Source organism: Knufia obscura, assembly GCF_036327395.1.
Source record: "Knufia obscura strain CCFEE 5817 isolate CBS 148926 chromosome Unknown scaffold_14, whole genome shotgun sequence".
Taxonomy (NCBI): Eukaryota; Fungi; Ascomycota; class Eurotiomycetes; order Chaetothyriales; family Trichomeriaceae; genus Knufia; species Knufia obscura.
Window position 1 is genome coordinate 477,535 of NW_027042700.1, and position 23,074 is coordinate 500,608.

The 23,074-nt window shown below is 50.9% G+C and overlaps 8 protein-coding genes across 8 annotated transcripts; 3 read left to right on the forward strand and 5 right to left on the reverse strand.

The window, feature by feature from the left end:
• Window positions 1–553: 553 nt before the first annotated feature.
• On the reverse strand, window positions 554–2,339 carry PMZ80_009701 (uncharacterized protein; the record flags this gene model as incomplete). The annotated part of the gene is made up of 3 exons (XM_064878094.1): window positions 554–1,147; window positions 1,559–1,694; window positions 1,744–2,339. 3 exons carry the CDS (start codon window positions 2,337–2,339, stop codon window positions 554–556), a joined length of 1,326 nt encoding a protein of 441 aa, XP_064726202.1.
• Window positions 2,340–3,548: 1,209 nt separating this feature from the next.
• Window positions 3,549–4,870, reverse strand: PMZ80_009702 (uncharacterized protein; the record flags this gene model as incomplete). Its single annotated transcript, XM_064878095.1, has 2 exons — window positions 3,549–4,004; window positions 4,124–4,870. 2 exons carry the CDS (start codon window positions 4,868–4,870, stop codon window positions 3,549–3,551), a joined length of 1,203 nt encoding a protein of 400 aa, XP_064726203.1.
• A 2,020-nt stretch (window positions 4,871–6,890) lies between these two features.
• On the reverse strand, window positions 6,891–7,418 carry PMZ80_009703 (uncharacterized protein; the record flags this gene model as incomplete). Its single annotated transcript, XM_064878096.1, has 1 exon — window positions 6,891–7,418. The coding sequence occupies one exon, from the start codon at window positions 7,416–7,418 to the stop codon at window positions 6,891–6,893; it is 528 nt and encodes a 175-aa protein (XP_064726204.1).
• Window positions 7,419–9,885: 2,467 nt separating this feature from the next.
• On the forward strand, window positions 9,886–11,271 carry PMZ80_009704 (uncharacterized protein; the record flags this gene model as incomplete). Its single annotated transcript, XM_064878097.1, has 1 exon — window positions 9,886–11,271. The coding sequence occupies one exon, from the start codon at window positions 9,886–9,888 to the stop codon at window positions 11,269–11,271; it is 1,386 nt and encodes a 461-aa protein (XP_064726205.1).
• Window positions 11,272–12,584: 1,313 nt separating this feature from the next.
• On the forward strand, window positions 12,585–13,041 carry PMZ80_009705 (uncharacterized protein; the record flags this gene model as incomplete). Its single annotated transcript, XM_064878098.1, has 2 exons — window positions 12,585–12,593; window positions 12,685–13,041. The coding sequence occupies 2 exons, from the start codon at window positions 12,585–12,587 to the stop codon at window positions 13,039–13,041; spliced, it is 366 nt and encodes a 121-aa protein (XP_064726206.1).
• Window positions 13,042–13,482: 441 nt separating this feature from the next.
• PMZ80_009706 (uncharacterized protein) lies at window positions 13,483–14,142 on the reverse strand (the record flags this gene model as incomplete). The annotated part of the gene is made up of 3 exons (XM_064878099.1): window positions 13,483–13,854; window positions 13,910–14,022; window positions 14,070–14,142. The coding sequence occupies 3 exons, from the start codon at window positions 14,140–14,142 to the stop codon at window positions 13,483–13,485; spliced, it is 558 nt and encodes a 185-aa protein (XP_064726207.1).
• Window positions 14,143–16,716: 2,574 nt separating this feature from the next.
• Window positions 16,717–17,779, forward strand: PMZ80_009707 (uncharacterized protein; the record flags this gene model as incomplete). The annotated part of the gene is made up of 2 exons (XM_064878100.1): window positions 16,717–17,589; window positions 17,648–17,779. 2 exons carry the CDS (start codon window positions 16,717–16,719, stop codon window positions 17,777–17,779), a joined length of 1,005 nt encoding a protein of 334 aa, XP_064726208.1.
• Window positions 17,780–18,616: 837 nt separating this feature from the next.
• PMZ80_009708 (uncharacterized protein) lies at window positions 18,617–20,380 on the reverse strand (the record flags this gene model as incomplete). The annotated part of the gene is made up of 1 exon (XM_064878101.1): window positions 18,617–20,380. One exon carries the CDS (start codon window positions 20,378–20,380, stop codon window positions 18,617–18,619), a length of 1,764 nt encoding a protein of 587 aa, XP_064726209.1.
• Window positions 20,381–23,074: the final 2,694 nt, after the last annotated feature.

Sequence of the window (23,074 nt, forward strand, 5' to 3'; positions counted from 1 at the left end):
GCCCCGCCTCAATAACCTTCTCCTCCAAATCCGGCACCAACCCCATCCCCTTCGGCTCCGCCATCAAATCCGTCCTACAAACCCAATCCCCCGTCTGCCCAACATACAGCACGGGCACCTCAATCCTCCTCAAATCCTCCCGTTCTCGTCCCGTCCACACAACTCCCTCTCCTCCCCAAGCATAGTATTGTTCGCCAAACTCAAATAACAACACACCGGCCCCTCCAGCCCATCACGACTGAGCCTCTCAACAAAAGCTCTCTTCAACTCCTCACCCTCCGGATACTCCTTCATCTTAGCCCTCCTATCCTTCCATGCCCCAGAATTAATAAGATACTCCCTCATCGCCCCCTTCACTTCACACAAAACATCTCCCTCATCCACACATCCCGTCCCTCCTCCCCCGGCAACCTCGACGCAAAAACCCCATTCAATGTTCACCTCCCAAAATCTCTCCAGGTTCATCCGCAGTAACTCCGGCGCATCCGGCGCAACAAAAAACTCCCAGTAACTCCACTGCGGATAACCGAATTTCTTGGCTGTCTCCTCGTTCTCAATCCACAGACTGAATACGTTGGGCGACGGCGGCTGGTATGCGAGACTGGACTGAGGATGCATAGACCGAGACAGCGCGAACGGTGGTACAGATAGAAGCGCTGGGCTGGGCTGTGGCGGAGCCCCAGTCGTGGCCGATGGGGATGACGCGTTTGCCAGTTATACCCTCGGCGTCGAGGATTTGTGCGAGGGAGCTGGCTTGTGCTTTGTAGTTGTAGCGGGCTGGGTCTGTGGGTTTTGAGCTGGCGCCGAAGCCGAGGAGGTCAGGGATTAGCAGGGGGTAGACGTGGGATGTTAGTGTGGGTACGGCGCCGGCCCACATGTGGGCGTGGTCGGGGAAGCCGTGGAGGAGGAGGATGGGGGTGGTGGGGTGGGATTTTGTTTGTGTGGTGAAGTTTGGGGAGAGGTAGTAGCTGTATGTTAGGTTGTAGGGAGCTGTGATTAGGGACTTGTGGGTGAAGTTGTCCATTGAGTTCATGATGGGCGGGTATGGGCTTGGCACGGATGCTGTTTGGGAAGCCCTGCGGGCTGATTGAGGTCGTTGTGAAAGTTCTGGCCCGTTCAGCTGGACTTCTGTCTCAGGCGACGCTTGCTTTGGGGCTTGTATATTTGAAGTTCAAAAGAATTGCGTGTATATACTGTGATTTGACTTTCTGATGTCTCCCCTCGTCCGCGGTCCAAGCAATTCCGTCATGTCGATCGGTCTCAAGCTGAAATCTGATTGGTCACGTCGTGATGCATATAGGTCAACAGCCAGGCCAACTCACTTGTACAAACCATGGATATTATTAGGTTATATTGTTCGTATCTGAATCATGCATACAAATAGTGCGCAGGGGTATCTCTTGCCCGAAAACCAAATAGGATAGCCTCCAATACCTGTTATATCGCCAAAACAACGATCATACCGCTCGGAGGACGACGACTTGCTTGCTTCTAACCAGAACCTAATTATGCTGCATTAGTATTAAACGGTCGAACGTCCAGCGTCCACATCTGATACTGGCCCAGATGTTTGTGAAGGCTTCTCGATCGATGAAGGGCGGTCAAACTTGCTGTCCTCGGCCTTTCTTGCATGTGTGGACTTGGCAGTACCGTACTGTCTGTAGTAGCGGTAGAACATGATCATGACAATAGTGCTGGTAGAAGTCAGTAGTCTGATGGACGACGAGTGAATTCAGAGCTTACCTAGCAACAGCACAAACCCAACCAACCCACAAGAACACCACAGACGCAATAGCTCGACCACTCCTTCTGTAAAGAATCGGGGTCTTGCCCCTCGCTTGATTCAGGGCCGCGACCAATTCCGGATCGTTTACGTTGTAATTGCTGACTTTCTCTTCATGAAGACACAGAATCACCGTATATGCCAGTGCATCACCCAGTCCTGCCACGCTTGCGAAGATGGCACTACCCATCCACATGTTTTGCACCCATCTTGGCTCGTACCGGTCTGGGAAGAAGAGATCGAAGAAGAACCCTGCGCCAAAGACTATTGCGGCGAATACACCGACGAAGATGTTGAATGATGCAATGCCGATGTAGTCGTTGTTGAAGATGCCCAGGCCTGGGAATCGTCCTTCCAACACGCTTTGTTGGTCGAGGTAGTCGCTAAGTACCGCTGTTCCCAGTGACTCGCTGATGACAAGGAATATCATTGCAAGCTGGTAAATGATGAACTTTGTCCGTCTCATGTGGAACTCTGTGTTTCCGAACATGTACTTGGAACCGAAGGCCGACCATCTCATCGTGCCTAGGTCGAGGCCCCATATTACTGGTGCCATGGTGTTGATGTGTTTCCTATCTGATGTTCAAAGGAAACTTAATGTGTGTTGCGGTGCAACTGGTTTAAGATTGAGGAGTTTCGTAGCGCGCGCGAAGTCTTACGGCGCTGGGAAGGAGTACCTGGAAGGTGCAATGTGAGGATATCCTGGATGTGTTCCGTGTAGTGGGTTGTTGTTAGGTAGTTGCGAGGGAAGGCGAAGACAACAAAGCGAACAGCGTCACTTTGAATTAACACCCAATCTTGTGTAACATGCGATAACACAGGCTATCGGCTGAGGTGATATTGCTGAGAAAGAAAGCCGGAAGATACAATAATCAGCGTTGATAGGATTCCAGCCAGACTATACGGGATGGGTGGCACGTATCTGACTGAGCAGAAAAGTACGCGAAGCACATGCCGCGTTCCGAGTTCGTCGAGAGCCTCTCCTCTTTATGGCAAGATCGACTGTTTAGCTGGCAATCGTCCATTAGCCCTACCGTTTTCTGAGACATGATTTGCCAGGAGATTTTAGTCACTCGAAGAGGCGGGAGGCGTTAAGCAGGGATAACGGATGACGAAGCTTAAAATCTCGTGTACTGTATCAAAGCATCAATCAAACCGGTATGACGTAGATCGGTGAGCAGAGCGAACCCCGTGCCGCTCGGGTAGATTCTGTATGCTTGCTCTGTCTACGACACGAGTCTTCGCATCAGTAACAACGGTACAAGATAAAGACTGCTCTACAGTCAAGGTATCGGCATCTGCGTATTGCTTGAGACCATGCACGCTCTTCAAGATCCCAGTCCGTCTCTGCCTTGTCCGAGATCTTGGAAGTGCTTGATTTGGTTCCGTAGCTCGGGCTCTGTATGGAGACTTGACGTAGTGCCAAGAGCCAGCAATCTGAGCTAGCGCGCTGAGGCTGGACCGCCGTCGATCTGTTGACATGAAAAGATTGAGCATCACCGATTCGGCAGTCCTGTGACTCTTAGAAGCTCAGGATTCGAGTATACCATCAAGAGTCTTGCTGGACTGCGTTCAGGTCGAGATGGCATAAGCCCAAGTGCATTGAGTATTATTTAACGAGTGTGATTAACAGACGCCCTAACGCATTTCAAACTATTATGCCCAAACGCTATGCCTGTGCCCAAAGATTACCGAACAATGCAACTTGGAACCAAATTGTGCTGCGCTGACCCTCAATTATGATATGATCCGGTCCTCATCCCAACTAATTAACCTCGATCAAACCAGGTCCAGCAATAGTAGCCTTGGCGACATCCTCAGCGCTAGCGAACGGACCAGCACTTTTGGTCAAAGCGGCAATGGTAAGTCCATCCAGAACATACTCATCATGAGGGAAGTTAGCCTGGAAAGTAGCCACGCCATCCCTGACCACTGCATTTTGAACTTCCTCTACGATAGGAACGTTCTGGCCGTTGATGAGGACGAGCGATAGACCAGTTGGTGGAGCTGGCTTGTCAACGACAACCGAAAAGGAGATCAGTTGATTCTTTGGTTGGACTGGCATGGTGTTGACGGTGAGTGGCAGGAAGATCGGGAGCTTGATAGTGTCGATGTTTGGGCAGCTGTTCTTGACGACGAAGTTCTGGTTGAGGGCGGAGAAGGCGAACTCTCGGGAGGACCTTGTCAAGAAGGGCTTGGCTGATGGGATCTTGCCGTTGAACTATGAAAACGTTAGTACTTGGAAACGAACTCAAAGGGAATTGAAAGGTGAAGTGTATCCGACTAAGAGGGAACTCGAACGAACGGGAGGAGTGATCTGAAAGTGAGGTGTGGACTTACATTTCGGAAGAAACCTGTCTGTTCACCTTCCTGCCCAATGACAGAGCCAATAATTGGAACAACGTTTGGACCATCAGCAGCGTTGTTCAGAGCGAGATGCAGCTGGACATCCTGAAGTGTACCCATGACGACATCGGTAAATGTAGCGGCCAGATCCAAGGCGGTGCTGAGGTTGGTGGTTGGGAACTGGTACTGGCATGGCAGAATTGGGTCCTTGTGGTTGTTGCTCAGTACTGCGTTCGCATTGTCTGCATGCAGCTCTTCTTGTGCCTGAATGGCAACCAATGCATCAATCACTGTCTGTCGCAGCTTCAGGTCTTCGATGGTGAAGCCATCAACGTCAGTTGTAACATTGAAGAGCAGATCGGTGAAGAAGGCAACTTCGAAAATCTCGTTGAATGCAATCAGTTGAAAGCTGGTAAGGTCGTCTTCTTGCAACGTTGGAGGCGGGCCATTGGGCTCTGTGCCATGGGCAAGAACGTTGACCACCTTTATGGCATCGTCGGAAAGGGTAGGAAAGCCGTTATCAAGAGGAAAGCTGAACGGGTTTCCTGATTTGATCTGTGCACCGCCGGCAGAGGCGCCGGACGGCACGGACTGGAAGGGACGTCCGCCGACGATGCTCGTAGGCGCAACTCCAGACGCGCTCTGGCTGGACCAGGGTGCCTCGCCACGCCGGACGGCCATGGGTGTCGCTGCAGCCAAGCCAACCATGGCGGCGCCGATTGCTATCCTCTTTGTAGACATTATGGTTATGCTGTGTGGGTTTATATCGTGTAAAGAATGTGCGAAAACTATTGAGATGAAACTTGAAGATGAATTTGTACTGCTATTGTTGCTGTAGTGAGTGTTGCTAGATGGTTTCCCAGCTTCGAGTGTAGCTGCACAAGCTCTTATATCTATGGGTATGGCTTGTGCTTACATGTAACGGCGTCGCATACACCTACGTGCCGACAAGTCAACGCTGACCTGCAAATTTGGTATTCTTGGAAACTCGGCTACTGCGAACGTCCATAATTGCTAGGGAGTCCAAGGATCCGATGTTGATTACAAGCTGCCACAGCCACGTGTGCCTCGTCGCACGCGAATATGGAGGAAGCAATCGGTCGTCGTGTCAAAGAAGAATCCTCTCTGAGCCCGAAGAAGCAAGAGTGACCAAGTTGCAGACAAGCTGGGGAAATTGTCAAGGCTATGCTGAAGGCAACCTAGTGTTTTCCTCTAGCGTAAAGTAAGCTATGCTAAGCTACAAGACTGTTGCTTATTCGCAGCTCGAAGAAGCTTAGAAAGGCTTGGACGCCTAGCCTGTCAGCGCTAGCCTTGGGAAAAGCGTCACTTCTCACCCTCTCATCTTTTCATGCTCAAACATTACCCGCAAATCCGTACGCATGGGAAGTTTTGCCAGATTTGAACCTGTCAGCCACTAAGTTGTACCAAGTACGGAGACAGAGGGTCTACCGCAGGACCTTGCATTGTCAGGCTGGTACAAGGAAAACCCCGACGTTAATGTCGAGGAGGACGACCTCAGAAACTCGGACGAGGGGCACTTTGCCAAGGCCAACGACTGCAAGATCATCAGGCATGATAGTGATGCGGTCGAAGCATATTGGTATATGCTTGCAACGTGCAAGCAGGTATTGTACACTAGGGATTGACTGTTTATTGACAATATTGGCCCTTCTGTACTCAGCTATTGCCATATTCTAGCTTGTTGATATCCAAGCCACCAACTCCAGTTTCGACTTTCGAGAGCTTGCCTTACTCACCGATACCGGCAGAGAGCTACTCGCTCCCGGCTCAGGCTCGCGCGTTAAGGCTCTAGACAGAATCCACCTAGAGAGCTCCGACTAACGCAGCGATTGTATCCTTACCTGTCTGCAGTTTCCTGCTCCCCAACTCCGAAAGTTGGCGGCCTTGACACTCTGCGATCTGAATTCATTACTCTTAGTGAAATTGATCTTGCAGTGCAGAATAACTGCAAACGGAGAGCGAGTTCAGCTAACCACGTAGTCGCTCTCGGGCCTTAGCAGTCAAGTTCCCTTCAAAGCAACAACGGCACAGATGTAACTCAGCGCTCTGGCTCCGCCTCATGCTGGAAGACGGAGATGTAGCAGGGAGCAATATAACTGTAGATCGAATGTGCCGTTACCAGCAACTCGTGTGAAGTTCGACTCAGAACACGGCCTTACCGACAAGGCTTTCGCAAACGGGTTCGACCGTGCAGTGGTAGCTGAGGTACCGATGGCGTTGATGCGAAGAATAGCTCTCAGGTCAGGAAATCGGAGCACTACCTGCATCCACGGTTATTTTTTGGGCTCGCGTACAAGCAGCTTTGGTCAGACGGGGCGTAGAATATTACAAATACAAGATCCTGTAACCAGAGAAAAGACGAATGAAAGATTTCTGATGATCCAAGCGGACCGTGGAAACAGAATGAAAGCTATACCAAGAGCAGTTAGTGTCGGTCAACCGCTCGCACGGTCATTCATATCGCCGACGCAGGAACAACTTGAGCGTCGCACTTTCCGCAGCTCATCTACCTTAGCATCGTTTCGGGCTGCAAGCACGCACAGCAGTTTGCGATTTTGCAGCAGGCACCAGATGGATCTCGCTGGTGTTGCATGATCGAACTGCAACACTGCAGATACTGTCGCGTGCATCCAGTGCGAAAGCGTCCCTGCCAGTTCCGTATCTTGTATCCAAGAGCATTTATTGCCTTCATCGTGCCCTCCAAACCCCTGCTAACACTAGCTGGATATCTAACCTGCGCCTAGGACGTGATCTCCTTCACCAAGGCCTCGAGCTTCTCGTCGAGCTCCTTCGCTGCCTGTCTCAGGTCCTCGTCCTCCAGGGCCTTGCCTACCCTCATCACATCGCTCGGCCGCAGATAAACCACTTCCGTACCTTTACCATCCTCTAGCTCCCTTATCAACAGCTCGACTGGCACGGCGAGTGCAGCACGCAGCTCATGTCTGAGCATCGTGATTGCAACCAGTGGATTTCCAATAATGAACCTCTTCATCCTCATATCTTCCCCCACATTCAAGAGACTTGTCCAGGACCCATACTCTAGCTCGTTGAAGTACATAAAGCCAGAAAGACCAAGCTTGGTGTTGATGAATTGTATGTACTCGGCTTGAGACATTTCGGAGTATGGCTTGTTTGGCTTGAATGGCTCTGAGACCGGCTCGTTCTGTGGGTTGGTCTGGCGGCGAAGGCGGTTAATGATCAGATCGAAAGAGATGGAGGAAGTGATGATAACGCGTGACGCTGTGAATGGTTCTGTCGTGACTGCCATTGCGATGACGATGAGACATTTGAGTCTTGAGTTGCTGGCAGACCAAGAATGAGGTTGTCGGACGCGGCACTGCAGGTAATGTGATGGAACTCGATGGATGATCGAAAAAGTCTTCGGCGGCACATCCATCTCATTCTCAGAACGTAAACTCGGCACTTGAGCTCCGAGCTTTCATTGGCACATTCGTCTAACTAACACTGTTTTGAGAACACAAGATAGAAATAGTTCGAGGACTCTCAAGGTAGTGTTATGGTGAACGCAAATGCGGTGATCACCTAACATTTCTGCAAAGGTACGAACCGTACCATGCATGGAGAACAGCAGTACGGAAAGGTTGCAGATGCCTGATTTCTGCCTTTGTGTTCTGTCTAAGCTCCTTTGTCGTTCTCTCTGAGTGACTTCCCATACCATGTCTAGAGTGCCCCCGTGGTACTATGAGGTGTCCTCGATCCACCCGAGTCCCTTTTTGAAGTGTGGACAACGAGGTTTTTGTCTTCGGCAGAATGACAAGAACCTCCCTGCTTCGACAAAAGGCTTTTGTTGGGACCAGATAGAGACAATGAACCCTACTTGCACCTATCAGCGAGGAGACAGTACTTGAAGACGGAAAGTCTGTCCCGAGAAAAATGATTTTGAAGCAAGCAATCTATTACTCATATCGAACAACACGGTCGACGATCGTACGCCACAATCCACGAAGCAAACCACATATTTCACAAACTCCCGACAGACATCAACACTACGACCATGAATTTCTTATCTGCTATTGGGCTTCCTTGGGCTCAGATCAAGAATGCTAAGTCTCCATCCCTACAGAACGGCAAGCTGACTATCCCTAGCCCACAGAGACTTTCCGAACAGCTTCGTTACAAGACTGATTCTCACTGCGACACCTGTCACTTATGCGACGGTGTTCTTCCAGACTGCAAGCAGCAAGAGATCTACCGAGAACCTGAGGACATGCTAGAAGCCAGCTGCATCTTCTGGATGAAATGCAGTCTCTATGGTAGCGTCCATGCAGTGTGCATGGCGAAATATATGATCGACAACCACTACACCGACACGTGCCCGCTCTGCCATAGCGACGACCACGAGCATGGTGACAGAACAGATTTCTGCCGGGTCCAGGAGTCTTACGTCAACCACAAGTTGTATAAGCAGTGCGCCAAGATGACAGAGGCTGAGCTCGCGAATTCCATGATGCATTCAGAGTATTGTGAGTGTTCTGGTTCAGAGCAGCCTTGCGATGACGCTGCCCAAGACGCAGCCACCCCAGAAGCGGCCGAAGCATAAGTTCAAGACAAGGGTGTTCAAACGGAAAACCGAACAGGGTCACACAGCAGGATGCTCAGGTAAGCTCTTGTAGGGCGCCTGTGAGGTGGCGTCCGGGCATTCAGAATAGTATCGTTATAATGAATATTCCTTCAAGTTCTTGGCGTTTCCCCGAGAGTACAGTGTCTGAAGTACGTTTTCCTGCTGCTTTCGGTCTTTCATGGTATGTGGCCCATCATAGTTCCGATATAACGTTTGCTTCTGGTCTCCATTGGTAGCTTGTTTCATGCGCTACATTTACATACTAATAGGTCATCATGTTTGGCCTTCTCAACGTCGTGCACATCAAATGCCAGAGCGTAGGACATGCTTTCTCCCGAGCTTCGGCTGACTCGCGCAAATTTTGGATGCATGCCAAGCACTCAAAAGACCATACACTAAATGCTGAATTGCATTACTTTCCCTTCCAACATTCTTCGACCGCTGAACCTGATATCTTCGCAAGCTGACTAACATCTTCATCATGCAAATGACGCCAGCGAGGCTAATCACTGTGTGGGCTTCGTGCCCATAGCAAGCTGCAACGCGAATCCAATCGACAACGGCTGTGAAGCAGGTTTTGCACATGAAAATGCCGGAGACAAATGCTTGGGCGGCACGAACGTGGGACGAATGCTCCGCATGGATCGAAACGTTCGTATGCAAGCTCGAGAAGGTGTACAACCTTTGGAGAGCCGATCAGCGTGGCACATATCTGCCCTTTGCTTAGACTGAACCTTTTGGGTTATTCATCAAGATTATGATCTGGCGTAGCCCTCCTAGAATGAGGTAGGAGGCGGTTCCTAGATTGGGACAAACCACACGACGACCACAGAATATTGACAGTCGCGATTTATGCGGATGAGTGTCGGTAATGCCGATGAGTGTCGGTAATGCCGATGAGTGGTTGTGAGCTCTACCACTGAGTGCCTTCTGGGCTCTTTCCGTGTTGGCTCTGTTCCTCCCATATCGTCTTGAGGTTGTTTTGGTGGTTCTACGAAAAGGCTTTGATCTTGTTTGGAAACTTTGAAGTCATACGAACAATCGAGTCGTTGTCTTCGGCACAATGTGCCCTTGGATGCCAGGGCTTTTGTGCTTCGACAAGCCGTTGTCAAGGCACACAATCAAAACGTTGTCGTGGCATACAATAAAAACAATGAGCCCCAATCGTGCTGACGATGATCCATCAGTACTTAATGGCGACGACCCAACCCGATTGAGTGAGTCTGCAGCAAAACCCTCACCATCAAGGAACCCAGACGGATTCCAGTATCAAGCAACAGAAACCCTAAATCACCACCTTACAACAAAACCCATCATCACAAACTACACTATGGACCCCTTTTCTGTTCTCGGGCTTCCTCGCACAGGTGCGACGGAAGCCGATGTCAAGAAAGCCTATCACAAACTGGCCCTGGAGAATCATCCTGATAAGGTTGGAAAATCCGGCGAGGAAAGAATGAAGCAAATCAACGAAGCATACGAAAAGATCATGTCCACTTCGCTTTTCAACAGCACTACGACCGCGTCCTCGGAACCCTCTGAGAAGACGAAGAAGAAAAAGAAGTCTAAATCTCGCAGCAGGAAGATATACGAGCTGCCACTTCCGAGTCCAGCAACACTTGCCAAACACCTCGACTTCGAAATGTCAGGCTCTTTCGATACCTGCTACCTCTGCAATGGTCCCTGCCCTGACTCCAAGAGGTCAACGTATTTCAACAGAGACCCGGACGACTTGCTACAGGCAGCTTGCACTTTCTGGATGAAGTGCACCCACGTAGGCGGCATCCATGCAGTCTGTCTGGCCAAGTACATGGTTGAGGTATTCCCTTGGAGCCAGGCATGTCCCCTATGCGACTATGATCACGAATCGGGAGACGGGACGTACTTCAATTGGGTCCAAGAACACCCGGCCGTGTATGAGCTGTACGAAATCTGCTCCGAACTCACGGAGCATGAGCTTGCGAGGTTGATGATGCGGCCTGAGGTCGACGATGAGCTGATTCACGGTCGGCGAACGCCTAAAGAGACAACGGAAGACAACAAGCATTACCCGTACGAGAGAACTCCACAACAATGGCGAGCTGTCCTGACAGCGGAAGAGTATCGAGTACTCCGCGAGAAAGGTACCGAAACAGCCTTCAGCGGCAAGCACAACCAGTTCCAGCCGCAGCCCGGAACCTACGTCTGCGTAGGCTGCAACAACCCATTGTTCAAGGCCGAGCACAAGTTCGATAGTGGCCATGGTTGGCCAGCATTCTTCAATGCTATACCATGGGCCCTTGAATACTACACCACAGACTGTCGTGGGAGTAGACCAAGCACACGATTGCTATGCAGTAACTGTGGTGGCCATCTGGGGTATATGTTCTCCAACTGGGACTATTCAAACCCTGAAGACCAGAGACTTTGCGTAAACAGTATCTGCTTGAGGTTCATTCCCGATCCCAGTGCCTGCTCGAGCTTCATTCGCGACCCGATTGAAGAAGCAAGTGAGGAGTCCTCGGACTTCGGACTGGGTGAGTTAAGCATCAGTGAGTAAGTCACTAATCACCCAGAGCAAGACGTTAACCATCGCTTCTCACACGGCTGATGGCCGAACGCACGGAACCCCATCAAGTACAACATGAAAGACATCAAGCTATTGGCCAGCCATGCAAAAGAGTGGCGGTTAGTCGCCGATAACTGCGAGCGCATTCCGCACATGAAGCTAGAGCGTTCGAGCTCAGCTGCAAGAATGGTATAGAATGAGAAACAAAGTTACTGTTCGATTAATACAAGTGAGTGCATTGTTCCATTGTTATGTTTGATTTGGGTCTCTCGCGCCACCATGCTGCGTTGCCTGCTCGTTCAATGCAGATGCACATTCAATACTTTACAGAACACAGTAAATGGTAGGAAAATTTGGGCGAAAAGCCATGTTTGTCCGTTTGACGATTGGCACAATATCATTTGCTGTCATGTCGGATACGAAGAGATAGGCAAGTAGACTTCAGCATAGGGAATATCAGTGATGTGATTGTCCATTATGTAGTATGCACAGCATCAGCCGAGTATTGGTATTGATTCCTTGCAGCAGGCCGTATGTTCAGCCAAAGAATTGCTATGTTCCAGCCCGTAACCCAACCGAGCATTTAGGTATGCAATTCGACCCCGAACAGCACCTGACATGCCTGAAGAAGAGAACATGATTAGTTTGAAGATGCTGATGATGTCGTGAGTTCTACCTTGGATTCTGTCTAGGCTCCATCTGAATCCATCGGGTGACTCCAGTGTCACGTCTAGAGCGCTGATGCTACGAGGTGCCCTTGATCTATTCCGACTCTCTTTGTAAACTAGAGAACGAGCCTTTTGTATCCGGCACAATGGCAATGATCTGTGCTTCAACAAAAAGCCGTTGAGGTAGGATCAAGACAATGGATCTCAATTGCGTTCCAAACTATGAGATGGTACTTAAAGTCTGAGATTTCTCCCAAGATTGATGATTAGAAGCAAGCAATCCACTACCCATATCGAACGCGGTCGAGGACCGTACACCACCAGCCACGAAGAAAAACACATACATTGCAACCTTCCAACAAACACCCATACGACCACGATGAAGAACCACACGCTAGAGATCCCTCCTCCTGACACGCTCAGGGAGTTCCTCGACCATCCGAACCAAGCATCGAATGGCACCTGTTATCTTTGCATAGGCCCGCTTCCCGACTGCTCCCATGGGGCATACTTCGGGGAGCCTAGCGACCTGCTTGAACCTAGGTGCAGTTTCTGGATGAAGTGTACTCATATCGGGTCCATTCATGCAGCCTGCTTTGCGAAGTACGTACGAGAGGACTACCCTCGAACGCAGGCATGCCCCCTGTGTGGTGACACGGATCACGAAGCGGGAGATGGCACAAACTTTCTGTGGGCCGCGGAAGAGGACAATGCAGTAGATGAACTGTACTAGCAGTGCGCGAAGATGACAGAGGCTCAGCTTGCTAAATGGATGATGCGGCCTTGGTCTGAACATAATGAGTCTGAGTCCGACGATGAAGATGCGCAAGACGAGAGCGAAGCATCTAGAGACAGAATCGGTCAAGCTGAGTCTACAGAGCAGTCTGAACAACAAGCTACCGAAGTGAAGCCACAGGAGAAGCTCCCATCCAGAAAGGCACGAAAGAGAGCACGACGGGCAATACAGCTCGAAGAGAGACGGAAGCGCGAAGAGGCCCTTGAGCGTTCCAGACGGTCCAGAGAAAAAGCCTCCAGAGGGCCCAAGCAAGCTCCGACACTAATGGCACGAATCTTCCTCTGGATGCCCAATTAAGCCAGGGAACCCGGAATGATCCAATAGAGCGCAGCAGGGCTGAAGAGCTATGAATAAATCAATGGGAAACCAGTCAGCTGGTCTGACATGGGTAAATGCATAATTCCTTTCTTGAGATCTTCGTTCGCGTAACAATCCTGCTGGCACACTTTTTCGCCAACGCACAAAAGGTGATGTGATGAGAGAGATGCTCTGTTTCAATGGTTTGTAGAAAGCAAATGCACAGCCGGCTAGATTGGCTGTCGACCTACCAAGATGTGACAAGGCCGAAGCTGCAGGAGTACCACAGACGACAGTGTAAGAGGAGTTGAACTGAGTAATCTCAAAGTTATGATTATCCATTATTTCACTATATGCAGCATCAGAGAGGTGTTGCTGCTCTGCAACCTTCGCAGAATTACATAGTCACCCTATGTTCCGATCCATTCCATGATGAAACATCTATGCAATCTGACCCCGAACGGCACCCGGCACAGCCAAGGAAGAGTGCACGTCAACAAAGAAACCAGCCGGGTTCTTCTCAATCTGCGAAACCTGGAAGTTGGCACCAGTGTCCGTAACACCATCAGTGCCGTTCAAACCGGTCTTGAATGGTCCCTTCATGCAGCCGATGCTGTTGGCATACTTCTCATCGCCGACTGGGTTGGGAAAAGCGACTCTTGGTGGGCCTGATTGACCCTTGGCAGCCTCGTGGAGGTGGGTTGCTGTTAGGGCGGCGGACTGGTAATTGCCTCGGAAGCCGATGAGGGTGATGTTGTAGCAGATTGTGTTTGTGTAGCTGTTTAGGCCCAATTCGTAGTGGCCGATTGCGCCCTGAAAGTGAGGATTAGTATGACTAGGATAGAGTATGGGTGACTTGTTGGCTTACCGGGAGACCACCGGTGGGAGTCGTGCCGTTGACGACTTGGTCTGGGGTGGCCGTGACGGAGTAAGTGGATGTAAATTGGAAAGGGCTCTTTGGGCATGGGGCCGCCTTCATGTCTGTGGTTGTTAGTATGCGGACATGCTGAGTCTGTGGATAGACGTACTACTCCAGCCACCTGGGGCGGCAGATACTGCGGAAGCGCAAGCAGCGACAGCGGTGATGGCGGTGAACTTCATGATGGCTGTTGTTTTGTGTTATTGAAAAGACTGTTGGTAGTAATGTGTAGAGTGGGTAGACGAGCGAGTGTAAAATGCTGAATACTGTTGGCTGTTGTGAAGGACGTACAGTAGATGCTGGGAGGCAGCACCTCCTTATATACCCAGATGTAGCTACCATTTCCAGAACTCAATGAGCCTTCAAGAATCTCATACCTCCACCACAGAGCAAAGCTCGGAGCTCTCTTGCCAAGCCTGTGACTTTTTGGCGGCACCTGCTCTGTAATCCTCCTATGTCACAAGGTCTTGTGATGAGGCGGAGTCAGAGACAAGGAGACTAGGAGATTGCGGTAGTGACCTCTTGCCCATAATTCTCCGAACTTTGACAGACAGGATTGTCCTCTGTAGCCTTCGATGCTGCAGGCAACGGAAGCTAATGTGGTGGTAGCTTGAACATTGTATCTTGGCGAGCTAAGCTGTCGTCTAGGCATCGAACTCTATTGAAGGGGTCTCGTTGTGGCGTTGAGCTATTCCCCGGCATCTCACTATGAAATGTCCAGACAGCACGCACCTAGAGCATCAAACGGCGCGAGAAAGACATGAGTGGGAGCGGCGGGAAGCCCTACCATTTGCTAATGCATCTTTGTGTTTGAATGTGAGCATCCGTGCTCAGCTTCGCAATCAGAAGGCCCTGTGTTGAGCATCAACAGATCAGAATCAATGAAGGACTGAGATGAAGCTATGACGACGAATGGCGCTGTACTCGTAACCTTCATTCACAAGCCTTTGAGACAAGAGTTGCCGCTTCGATAGGTGGCATATTGTGCCCAAACACGGGACTCTTGGAAGGACCGTGTTCGCCTTGGCTGCTCATGAGATAGAGTTTGATTCCGAAATAGCTGTCTTATTGAGCCCCTATCGGATGAGAAAAGCTACGAGGTTCGATGCTTAGTATCTTTTGCTGCCCTGTACTGTAGATCTCGAGAAATAGTTTACCCACCAGCGTACAAGTTGTTGCTAGCAGATCTTGGTATCCGGGCTGTGCAAGATCTCCTTGCAGCAGATGAGGTTAGCAAAGGAGGAGAAGTCGTCTACTTCGGGGAAGAGAGATCTAGACCGCATGACCGGTTCGGCAATAGTGGCTTGGAAGGAAGACGAACCTTTCCTCTTTGAGACTTTCTCATCTCTTGGGTGCCAAGCATGACGTGGATAGTCAAAGCTTAGAGACACCAGCAGCTTGGGAAAGCTAACCAACGACGGCCAAGCAAACTGCTCACAGAAACACGCTGATCATCTGGGGTAATTGACGGAAACACAGTTTAAGGGCCAAGACTGGAGCTGGCACCAAATTTCCCACTGCGTGACCACCTGCATTAAAACCTCTTGAACCGAAAGGTAGCGGCATGGCATCGTATGTACCTGTGTGAGTGATCCGGCCGCGGAGTCGTGCGGCCAAAGTCATCTGAGCATAGCCGCGGTAGATGAGTTGACAATTCTCTGGCTCTGGTCCCAAATGATGTGGTCGCAGGAAAATTGCGCAGCCAGTATACACTGTCGTCTCGAGCATGAAGCGCACTCTCCCTTCTCACGATGAGGAGATCACAGTTTCCAGCTTGCTGAGTACTTTCCTATGATGGTAGTAGCCACAGCACTTGCTTCATATGCGTCTGGCGATGAGGATGTGCAACGCCGCTGTTGACCACAAAACGAATAGACAACGAGCCTCCCCTTGTGCTTTGGCATCTCTTAATGAAATGGTTCACTTTAAGCACTAGATGCTCACCATGATCCAGCCACGGTGCTCGCGGGTAGGAGCCTCCGCGTCTTGGTTTTGACAATGGACAAGTGAAGATGTGGTAGCACTGTCATATCAAACGCTACCATCGTTTCTTCAAACCAAAGCTCATGCCTTCCTTTGCCCAGGCGCTTCTCGCTATGAACCCATTCAAATCTGGTGATCGCAAGTCCGAAGTAACTCAAGGCAGCTTCTAACACGCAGGATCACGGAACCGCTCGACGTGGTTGCGAAAGGAGGAGCCTTACAGCGGCCGAGCTGAACCTCCTTTTACTGAAGTTGGCAGTATAGTGTCGACGAGCAATACACTATTGAGATACACTCATCGCGATATAATACCGGTGTGCTCCAGACGAGCCTTTCTCCGCAGGCGCGCACACGTGTCGCGAAAAGACTGCCAGATACGACATGATAGCAGAACATCGTGGTCTGTGAACTTCTGTCCAGAAGATGAAGGGATGTACACCATGAGAGAACTGTGGTATCGGAAATTTTTGACCAGTTTGAGACATACACAATGTGTCAATGTTGTACAACCCCGATTATGCGCTGAGTGTGGGGTAGGATCAGCTTTACAGCACTCAGCTCCAAGCATGTGGGGACACGTGTAATGTTTGACTGTTGGCTCGAATGGGCAGGTATCTCCCGACTTTGTGGTCATCTTTCGATGTTTGGTAATGTTGCTGGGGTCTGAGTTGGTATGTGTGAAGCGTACAAGGGCAAGCTCATCAGCTCAGCTCAGGTCATTTCCAACAACGGAACTGAAATCCTTCTAGCAAGTTCCAGCCATCTTCAGTGCCATGCCACACGCGACCAGCCCATCCACAGAATGGCCGGGCCATGACCTGTACGTCAACGATGGCCAGCTGCCTCCTGACATGATCGGTCAGCTTCGACCAACAACCCTCGACACGCCCATCGAAGAGGTCCGAAAGCGATACGATGAAGACGGCTACGTCTTCTTGAAGGGCCTCATTCCACGAGAACATGTACTGAAAGCACGAGAAGAGTACTTCAAACTCCTGGCGCCTTCCGGAGTGCTGAAGCCCGGAACGGCGCCGGTTGAAGGTGTCTTCGACCTTACACAAGACCCGTTGGACTTTCCCGGCATCGGTGCCGGCGGCGCGGACTCGAATGGACGACCTGTCGGACCTCATCCAGAGATCGCGGAGAAGTTTGTCGACTTGGCGCTGAAAGCACATACCGAGGATTGGTATAAGGAGACGTTCTGCAAGCATCCAGCACTGCTCAACTATATCGCCGAGATGACGGGCTGGGGAGACAATACTTATGCTGTACGACGCACATTGTTGAGAAACAATACGCCAGGCAACAAAGCTATCGGTGTGCACTATGATCAGATCTTCCTGCGATATGGTGAGGACACGGCCGTTACGGCGTGGGTACCGATGGGCGATGTGAAGGTCCAAGGCGGTGGTCTGATCTACCTTGAGCGCAGCCACACGCTTGGGGCCGAGCTCGAGGCAGACTTTACAAAGGAGGCCAAAGCAAGTGGTATGTCGGACACAGAAGCCAGAGACGCCTTCAACGTCAATATGATGCACGGTGGCCTGCTTGCGGACGGACCAATAGGTTTTGGTCGACAGCAGGATCGAAAGTGGCTGGTGACGGCTTACGAAGCGGGAGATGTCGTTCTGCACAAGTCGTACATGGTAGGTCTCCCTGATGCCATGGTTGCTCGCCAATACGGAATATACTGACCGTTTTTAGATCCATGCATCGACTTTGAACAATGATGAGGACGGTGTGATTCGTGTAGGGACTGATTTGAGGTACGTGAATACGTCGCGACCGTGGGATACAAGGTGGGATAAAGACTACGAATTTGGTGACGGCGTATGAAAACGATCTTTCTGCGTGGTCTGAAAGTGATTCGTAGATAGTGTGATTCTGGGGTAGAAATACCGCACCGCAAACGTAGCAGCAATTGGATTAGAAAGGTATGAATTGCTTAAAGGACTGACCCAGTATCGGGGCAGTCCCAGTACTATATGCTAGATAATAGAGGTGGCTGGAGTTATCCTTCCGTCAAAACGTACCTTGCGATCATGCGTTGTCTCAAGACCACGGTTGACCGGCAAGAGCGACCTAGCAGGACCTGAACTGCTCCGACGCAGTGCTGTCAACTCCCATTCCACTCCAGGGTCAACTCTGGAGTCAACTCCTGGGTGTAGAAAAATCTGGTCTAACTCCCAAGTCCGAAGTAGGCCTTGGTATTGACATATATAGCAAACCTTGGCAACTAACAGGTATGGGGCTATTCGACACTAGCTACTAGTACCTCCCACATAAAGTGGTTGCCAAGCCCAACTCCAGCCTGCCTCAGAGTACTACTCCGGAGTTGGGAGTTGAGTTTTGGCCAACTTCAGAGTTGACTGGACTGCTCCGACGCCTTCGAAACAGACTATGAACATGACAGGACCAAATGAAAGCATTATAATTCTCGATGATTCTCATTCCATTACCAGTTTGTGGCACTGGGGTCCGCATATGTGCACGCATCAATGTTTGTGCACGCATCAATGTTTGTGCACGCAAAAGGGCCTAGCTATGAAGATATCATACTAAAAAGTGTGCCTGTAATACACTATCATACACTTTCGCCCCTCTCTCGGCGTACTCAACCTACAGGGCGTGGGCGCCTGTAAGTTCGAAATTCCTACTGACGCCATTCTGGTCTCAGGCAGCGACAATGGCTGCATCAGCGGCACCCCCATGAGGCGTGACTTCATGGTACTGTGCCCAACCGCCATCATCAACACCCATATGGATGTAGTCCAGGTCGAGAAGTGGTTCGCCTCGGGGAACCGACCAGTTCTCGCACATGCTCGCCCAATCCGCGCCAGACGAAGTGACCCCAGATGGCTTACCAGCATTTTGTCTTTCGACCTTACTCTTACCCTTACCCTTGCTAGGAAGTGCAGGACAATGGAACTCGAAACGAGTGTACGCCGGACCCGCCAGCTCTTCAGCAATGGAGAAAAATCCGCCAGCTCGGGTCCAGCCGGCCGTTGATTTCACCAAGCTCGAGACAGCGGCTCCTCGAATGGGAACATCATTGATGTAGACAGTGAGGGAACAGTTGGCATTGTTCGACGCATACTCCGGCACACGATACTTGTACGATATCCAATAGTTACCAGTGTCAAGATTGCCCATACTTTGGCCAAGGCGTGCAGATGGCTGGTGAACAGCAGCAGGACGAAGTCGGACAAACGTGCTACCATCGTATGCTGGTTCGCAAGGTGTGACTGAGGAAGTATCATGAAGATGAGACTCTGCTTTGCGTGGAGCCAGTCCAGCTGCGCTAGGTTCGTCTTCGGACGATTGGCCTTTCGAAGCGCCGGAAGAAGTCGCGCCAGGAGATTGACTCCGGTCCTTTCCTGCATCAGAGGGTAAAGAAGCGTTAGCGCTGTTACCAGGAGACTGTGCTCCAGCGTGCATCTCAGATGTAGCGGTGCCGGTAGGACCCCAGAACAAGAATGCTCCGTTCCGATTGACGTCCCAGCCAGCCTTATAGCATTCGAAAGAAGGGTTTTTGATCAATTGTGATGGTGCTGTAGGCTCACAAGTGTTCACAGTGAACGTGCTGTAGGCAGTCTCAGTTTCTGTTGTTGCAGGGACAGTGGCTTCAGGCACAGTCATGTACACTGTTGTATAGGCAGTCTCGATTGTGGTAACAGAGATTGTTGAGGTGACGTTGACAGGTTTAGCTTTCCAGCTGCAAGCTTGAGACACTGCAGCATCCCCTAAGGTGGCCAAGGGGGCAGGTGTAGTTAGTGGGCTTACGGCACCTCGCTTTCGGTGGTTTGCCCAAGCAGAGTCTGCGGAAGTGACAGTGAGAGTAGTTGGAAGTGTAACGGTGGTATTAACGATGCCTGAGGTCAGCGTCCCTGCCATGACAGTGGCATTTACTCCCTGCGTAATGGTCATGGGGATGGTTCTTGTGACCATTGGCGTACTGTAGCCAAGCAGACTAGAACAGAAATCTGTTAGAGCCAACGAGTTGATGATCGAAGCAGCCGAATACGCATCCCCCGTGTTCTTTGTCATGTTCCATGCTTGCCACTCAGTCGCATTGTCCATTGTCGGCTTGCTCATGTTGAAACCAGGGTACGTGATGTTCGTAGGTAAGGTGAGATTAGCTCCTGGGAAGGGAGTGTTGTGCGATGGCAGCGTATGGTTAGCTTCAGGGAAGGCAGTGCTATTGCCTGGCAGCGTGTAGTTTCCTCCATGATGCTCGGTGCCGTTGGGTGCAGGCGTAGTCGGAGGTACTGGCATCGTAGAGGAGCTGGCAAACATCATAGAAGACGTCGTGGACACGGTTGTGCTGGCATCAGAGGTTACGATGCCCCTCTCGGGTGTTGTTGTTGTCGCATAAGGTATGTCTGCTATTGTCGTCATGCTCTGGGTTGAGGTGGTCATTGCTTCGGACGTTGGCATTATGCTTGACGTCGAGGAAGAACTTGTGTCAGATGCGCTGCTTGTATGGGTATTCGAGGTGGTCGTGCCTGCATTACTTGACGTGGTTTCCGCGCTTGTGGTGGACATCTCAGAGCTTGTTGTCGTAGTTGCGTCCGACGTATAGGAAGATGTTTCGTCGGACGTGGAGCTTGTATGAGTGGTTGCGCTGGTCGTCTGAGAGCTGGTCGTCTGAGAGCTGGTCGTCTGAGAGCTTGTGGTGGTGCTTGACACTGAGGTGAAAGAAGATGCTCCATCAGACGTGGAGCTTGTCTGAGTGGTTGTGCTGGCCGTTTCTACAGCATCAGTCGTTGTGCTCATGGATAGACTCGTCGTGCCCGCATCGGACGTGCTAGAAGTTTCAACAGCGCTTGAAGTTGTGCTACCAGTCGTTGACGTCTGTACGACGCTCGTAGAGACAGTAGTACTTCCGAGATCAGACGTGGTGGGAGTTCCGGCATCAAATGAGCTGGACGTACTCTCAATACCTGTCGTGCTGGTAGAAACGATTACAGAAGAAATGGTAGTGCTCAATTCAGAAGTGACGCTGGTAGTGCTCAAAGCCGATGTCGGCGGAGTGCCAGCGTCCGGACTGACGCTCGTCGTTGCACCGGACGTCAGAGATGTGGTTGCCGTGGTGGTAGAAGCCTCGCTTGAGACTGGAGTCGTTGAAGGAGTTGTCGCAGTCACGCAAGCTTCAGCTTCGCTGTCACAAGAAAGCCCTGCGCAGCAGCCGGACGTGCTGTCAACGCATATGGCACCATGCGGTAGACAGGTACCTGCAAGACCGGACGTTGTCGTTGCGGGAATTCCTTCCGTGGTTGAGGTACTGGAACTCGCTTCCTGAAAGCTTGTTGTCGTTATCTCTGAGGTTACGGAGTGCAGAAGTGTGGATTGGCTTTCATATGATGAAGTAGTGGTCAAAGAACTTTGTTCGTCGTGTGTTGTAGTTGTGGCTATCTCATCCTGACTACCCGTGGTGCTTGTGCCATATGGCTGCGGACTTGATGTGGTACTGGTGTCAGAGCTAGTCGTTGAGGATGGGAGGAGCGGTGGCAGAGTATAAAAGTGCGAGCTGATCATGCTCGTATCAGACGACCCGCTACTGAAGCTCGAAGAAACAGGCAGACCTGTGCTGATGCTGTCCGAGTAAGAGGACGCTGCGGTCGTACTCTCGGCGTCAGACTGGGCTGGTGTTGTGGTCTCAGACATGTTTGTTGTGCTTGACATTCCGGAGGAATGAGGAAACGCGGTACTGCTACCTGGGAGGGAAGTGAGACTCGAAACGGTTGAGCTTACGGTACTGGTAGCACTCGACTGCGAGCTGGAGCTGGAAGGAGTCCAACCAACGGAAGTGCTTGAATCCATTGTGTTCACCTGTGTGCTGGAGCTGGAAGAACTGCCAAATCCCCAATTGAACCAACTGCTTGGTTTTGGCGAACTATCGTCCTTGGGCTTCCCACAAGCGAAGCTGTTTGATATTGTCGTACTGCTGTTGTTGTCTTCCTTGCCAGTGTAGGTAGCGGATGATTCAGGAATAATGTCTGAGTAAACATCGCAGTGTTGCTCCTGAGCAACGCCATCCTTGGAGAGCAAGTATGTGTTGTAGAACCGTCCACCTTGCGCAGACATCTCGTTCGCGCACCTCGAGGTATCAAAAGTACCATCAGGGAAGATCTTTGACCCGATAAAGGAGTCCGCAGCAACGGATCCAGAAGATCGATCGAATGCAGCATGTCCGTACCACTTAGGACTATCAAAACCGCTTGGGGGTACGATTTTGTCGCTTGTGTAAGTGTTGCAGCCACCAATGACATTACTGATATTGCCGTCAGCCGTGCTGCCGTCTACGACACCACCCCAAAAGGAGCACTTGACCCGAATCTGTCGGCTAGTGTCTTGCTCGAAATCTGGCACATGTTAGCTCTGCCACATCCGGCGTTCTTTGCACGTACAAATCTGGAAAGACGAGCATTCAATGATTGCATCGCAGAGACCGGCACAGACCGTGCTGTCGTATTCACCGATATCGACGAAACCTAGACAGCCATCTCCGGGCGCCCAGGTTTGTCCGTTGTTAGCCGTGTTCGTATAGCCAGTCGGCGTGATCGCCCCATGAGCGCTGCCTGAGACATCTGCGCTGTTGGCGAAGGTCAAAGCCGCCGGACTAAGACATGAGCACGTATCGCGTTCTTGGAGATTATAAGCTGAAGCAGCCGCCAAAGAAGCTGAAAGAGTGAGGAGAGAAACGAGTGGCAGCATGTTGCTCGACGCAACAGCTATGATAAAGAGCGACGGGGGCGGAAAAGAATGAACGCGCTGTTCGATCACAACGCACTGGCGACGATGAAGAGAGCGTCGAGATCTTGAATCCCGGAAGTCGAGTTCATCTGAAGCAGGCCGCTTCGGGTTATCATGCTAAGATTCATGGCTGGGTATCTTACCAGTCTATCGGCAGATACGGCGTTCATTCAAGCCACATTACGGACTCGTTGACACGATTGCTAGTGTGGGAGTCATGAAGACGAAGAAGTCGTGCATGAAGCTGCGCGCTCGAGGCAAAAGCAGCCTTCAAGATGCAGCGCAAGACCTGCTGCCTGGAGATGCAAGCTCACGGCTGAAGTCTAGAGCGCTATGAGGTCCTCAAAATTGACATAAACACGTGTGCCGGAGATC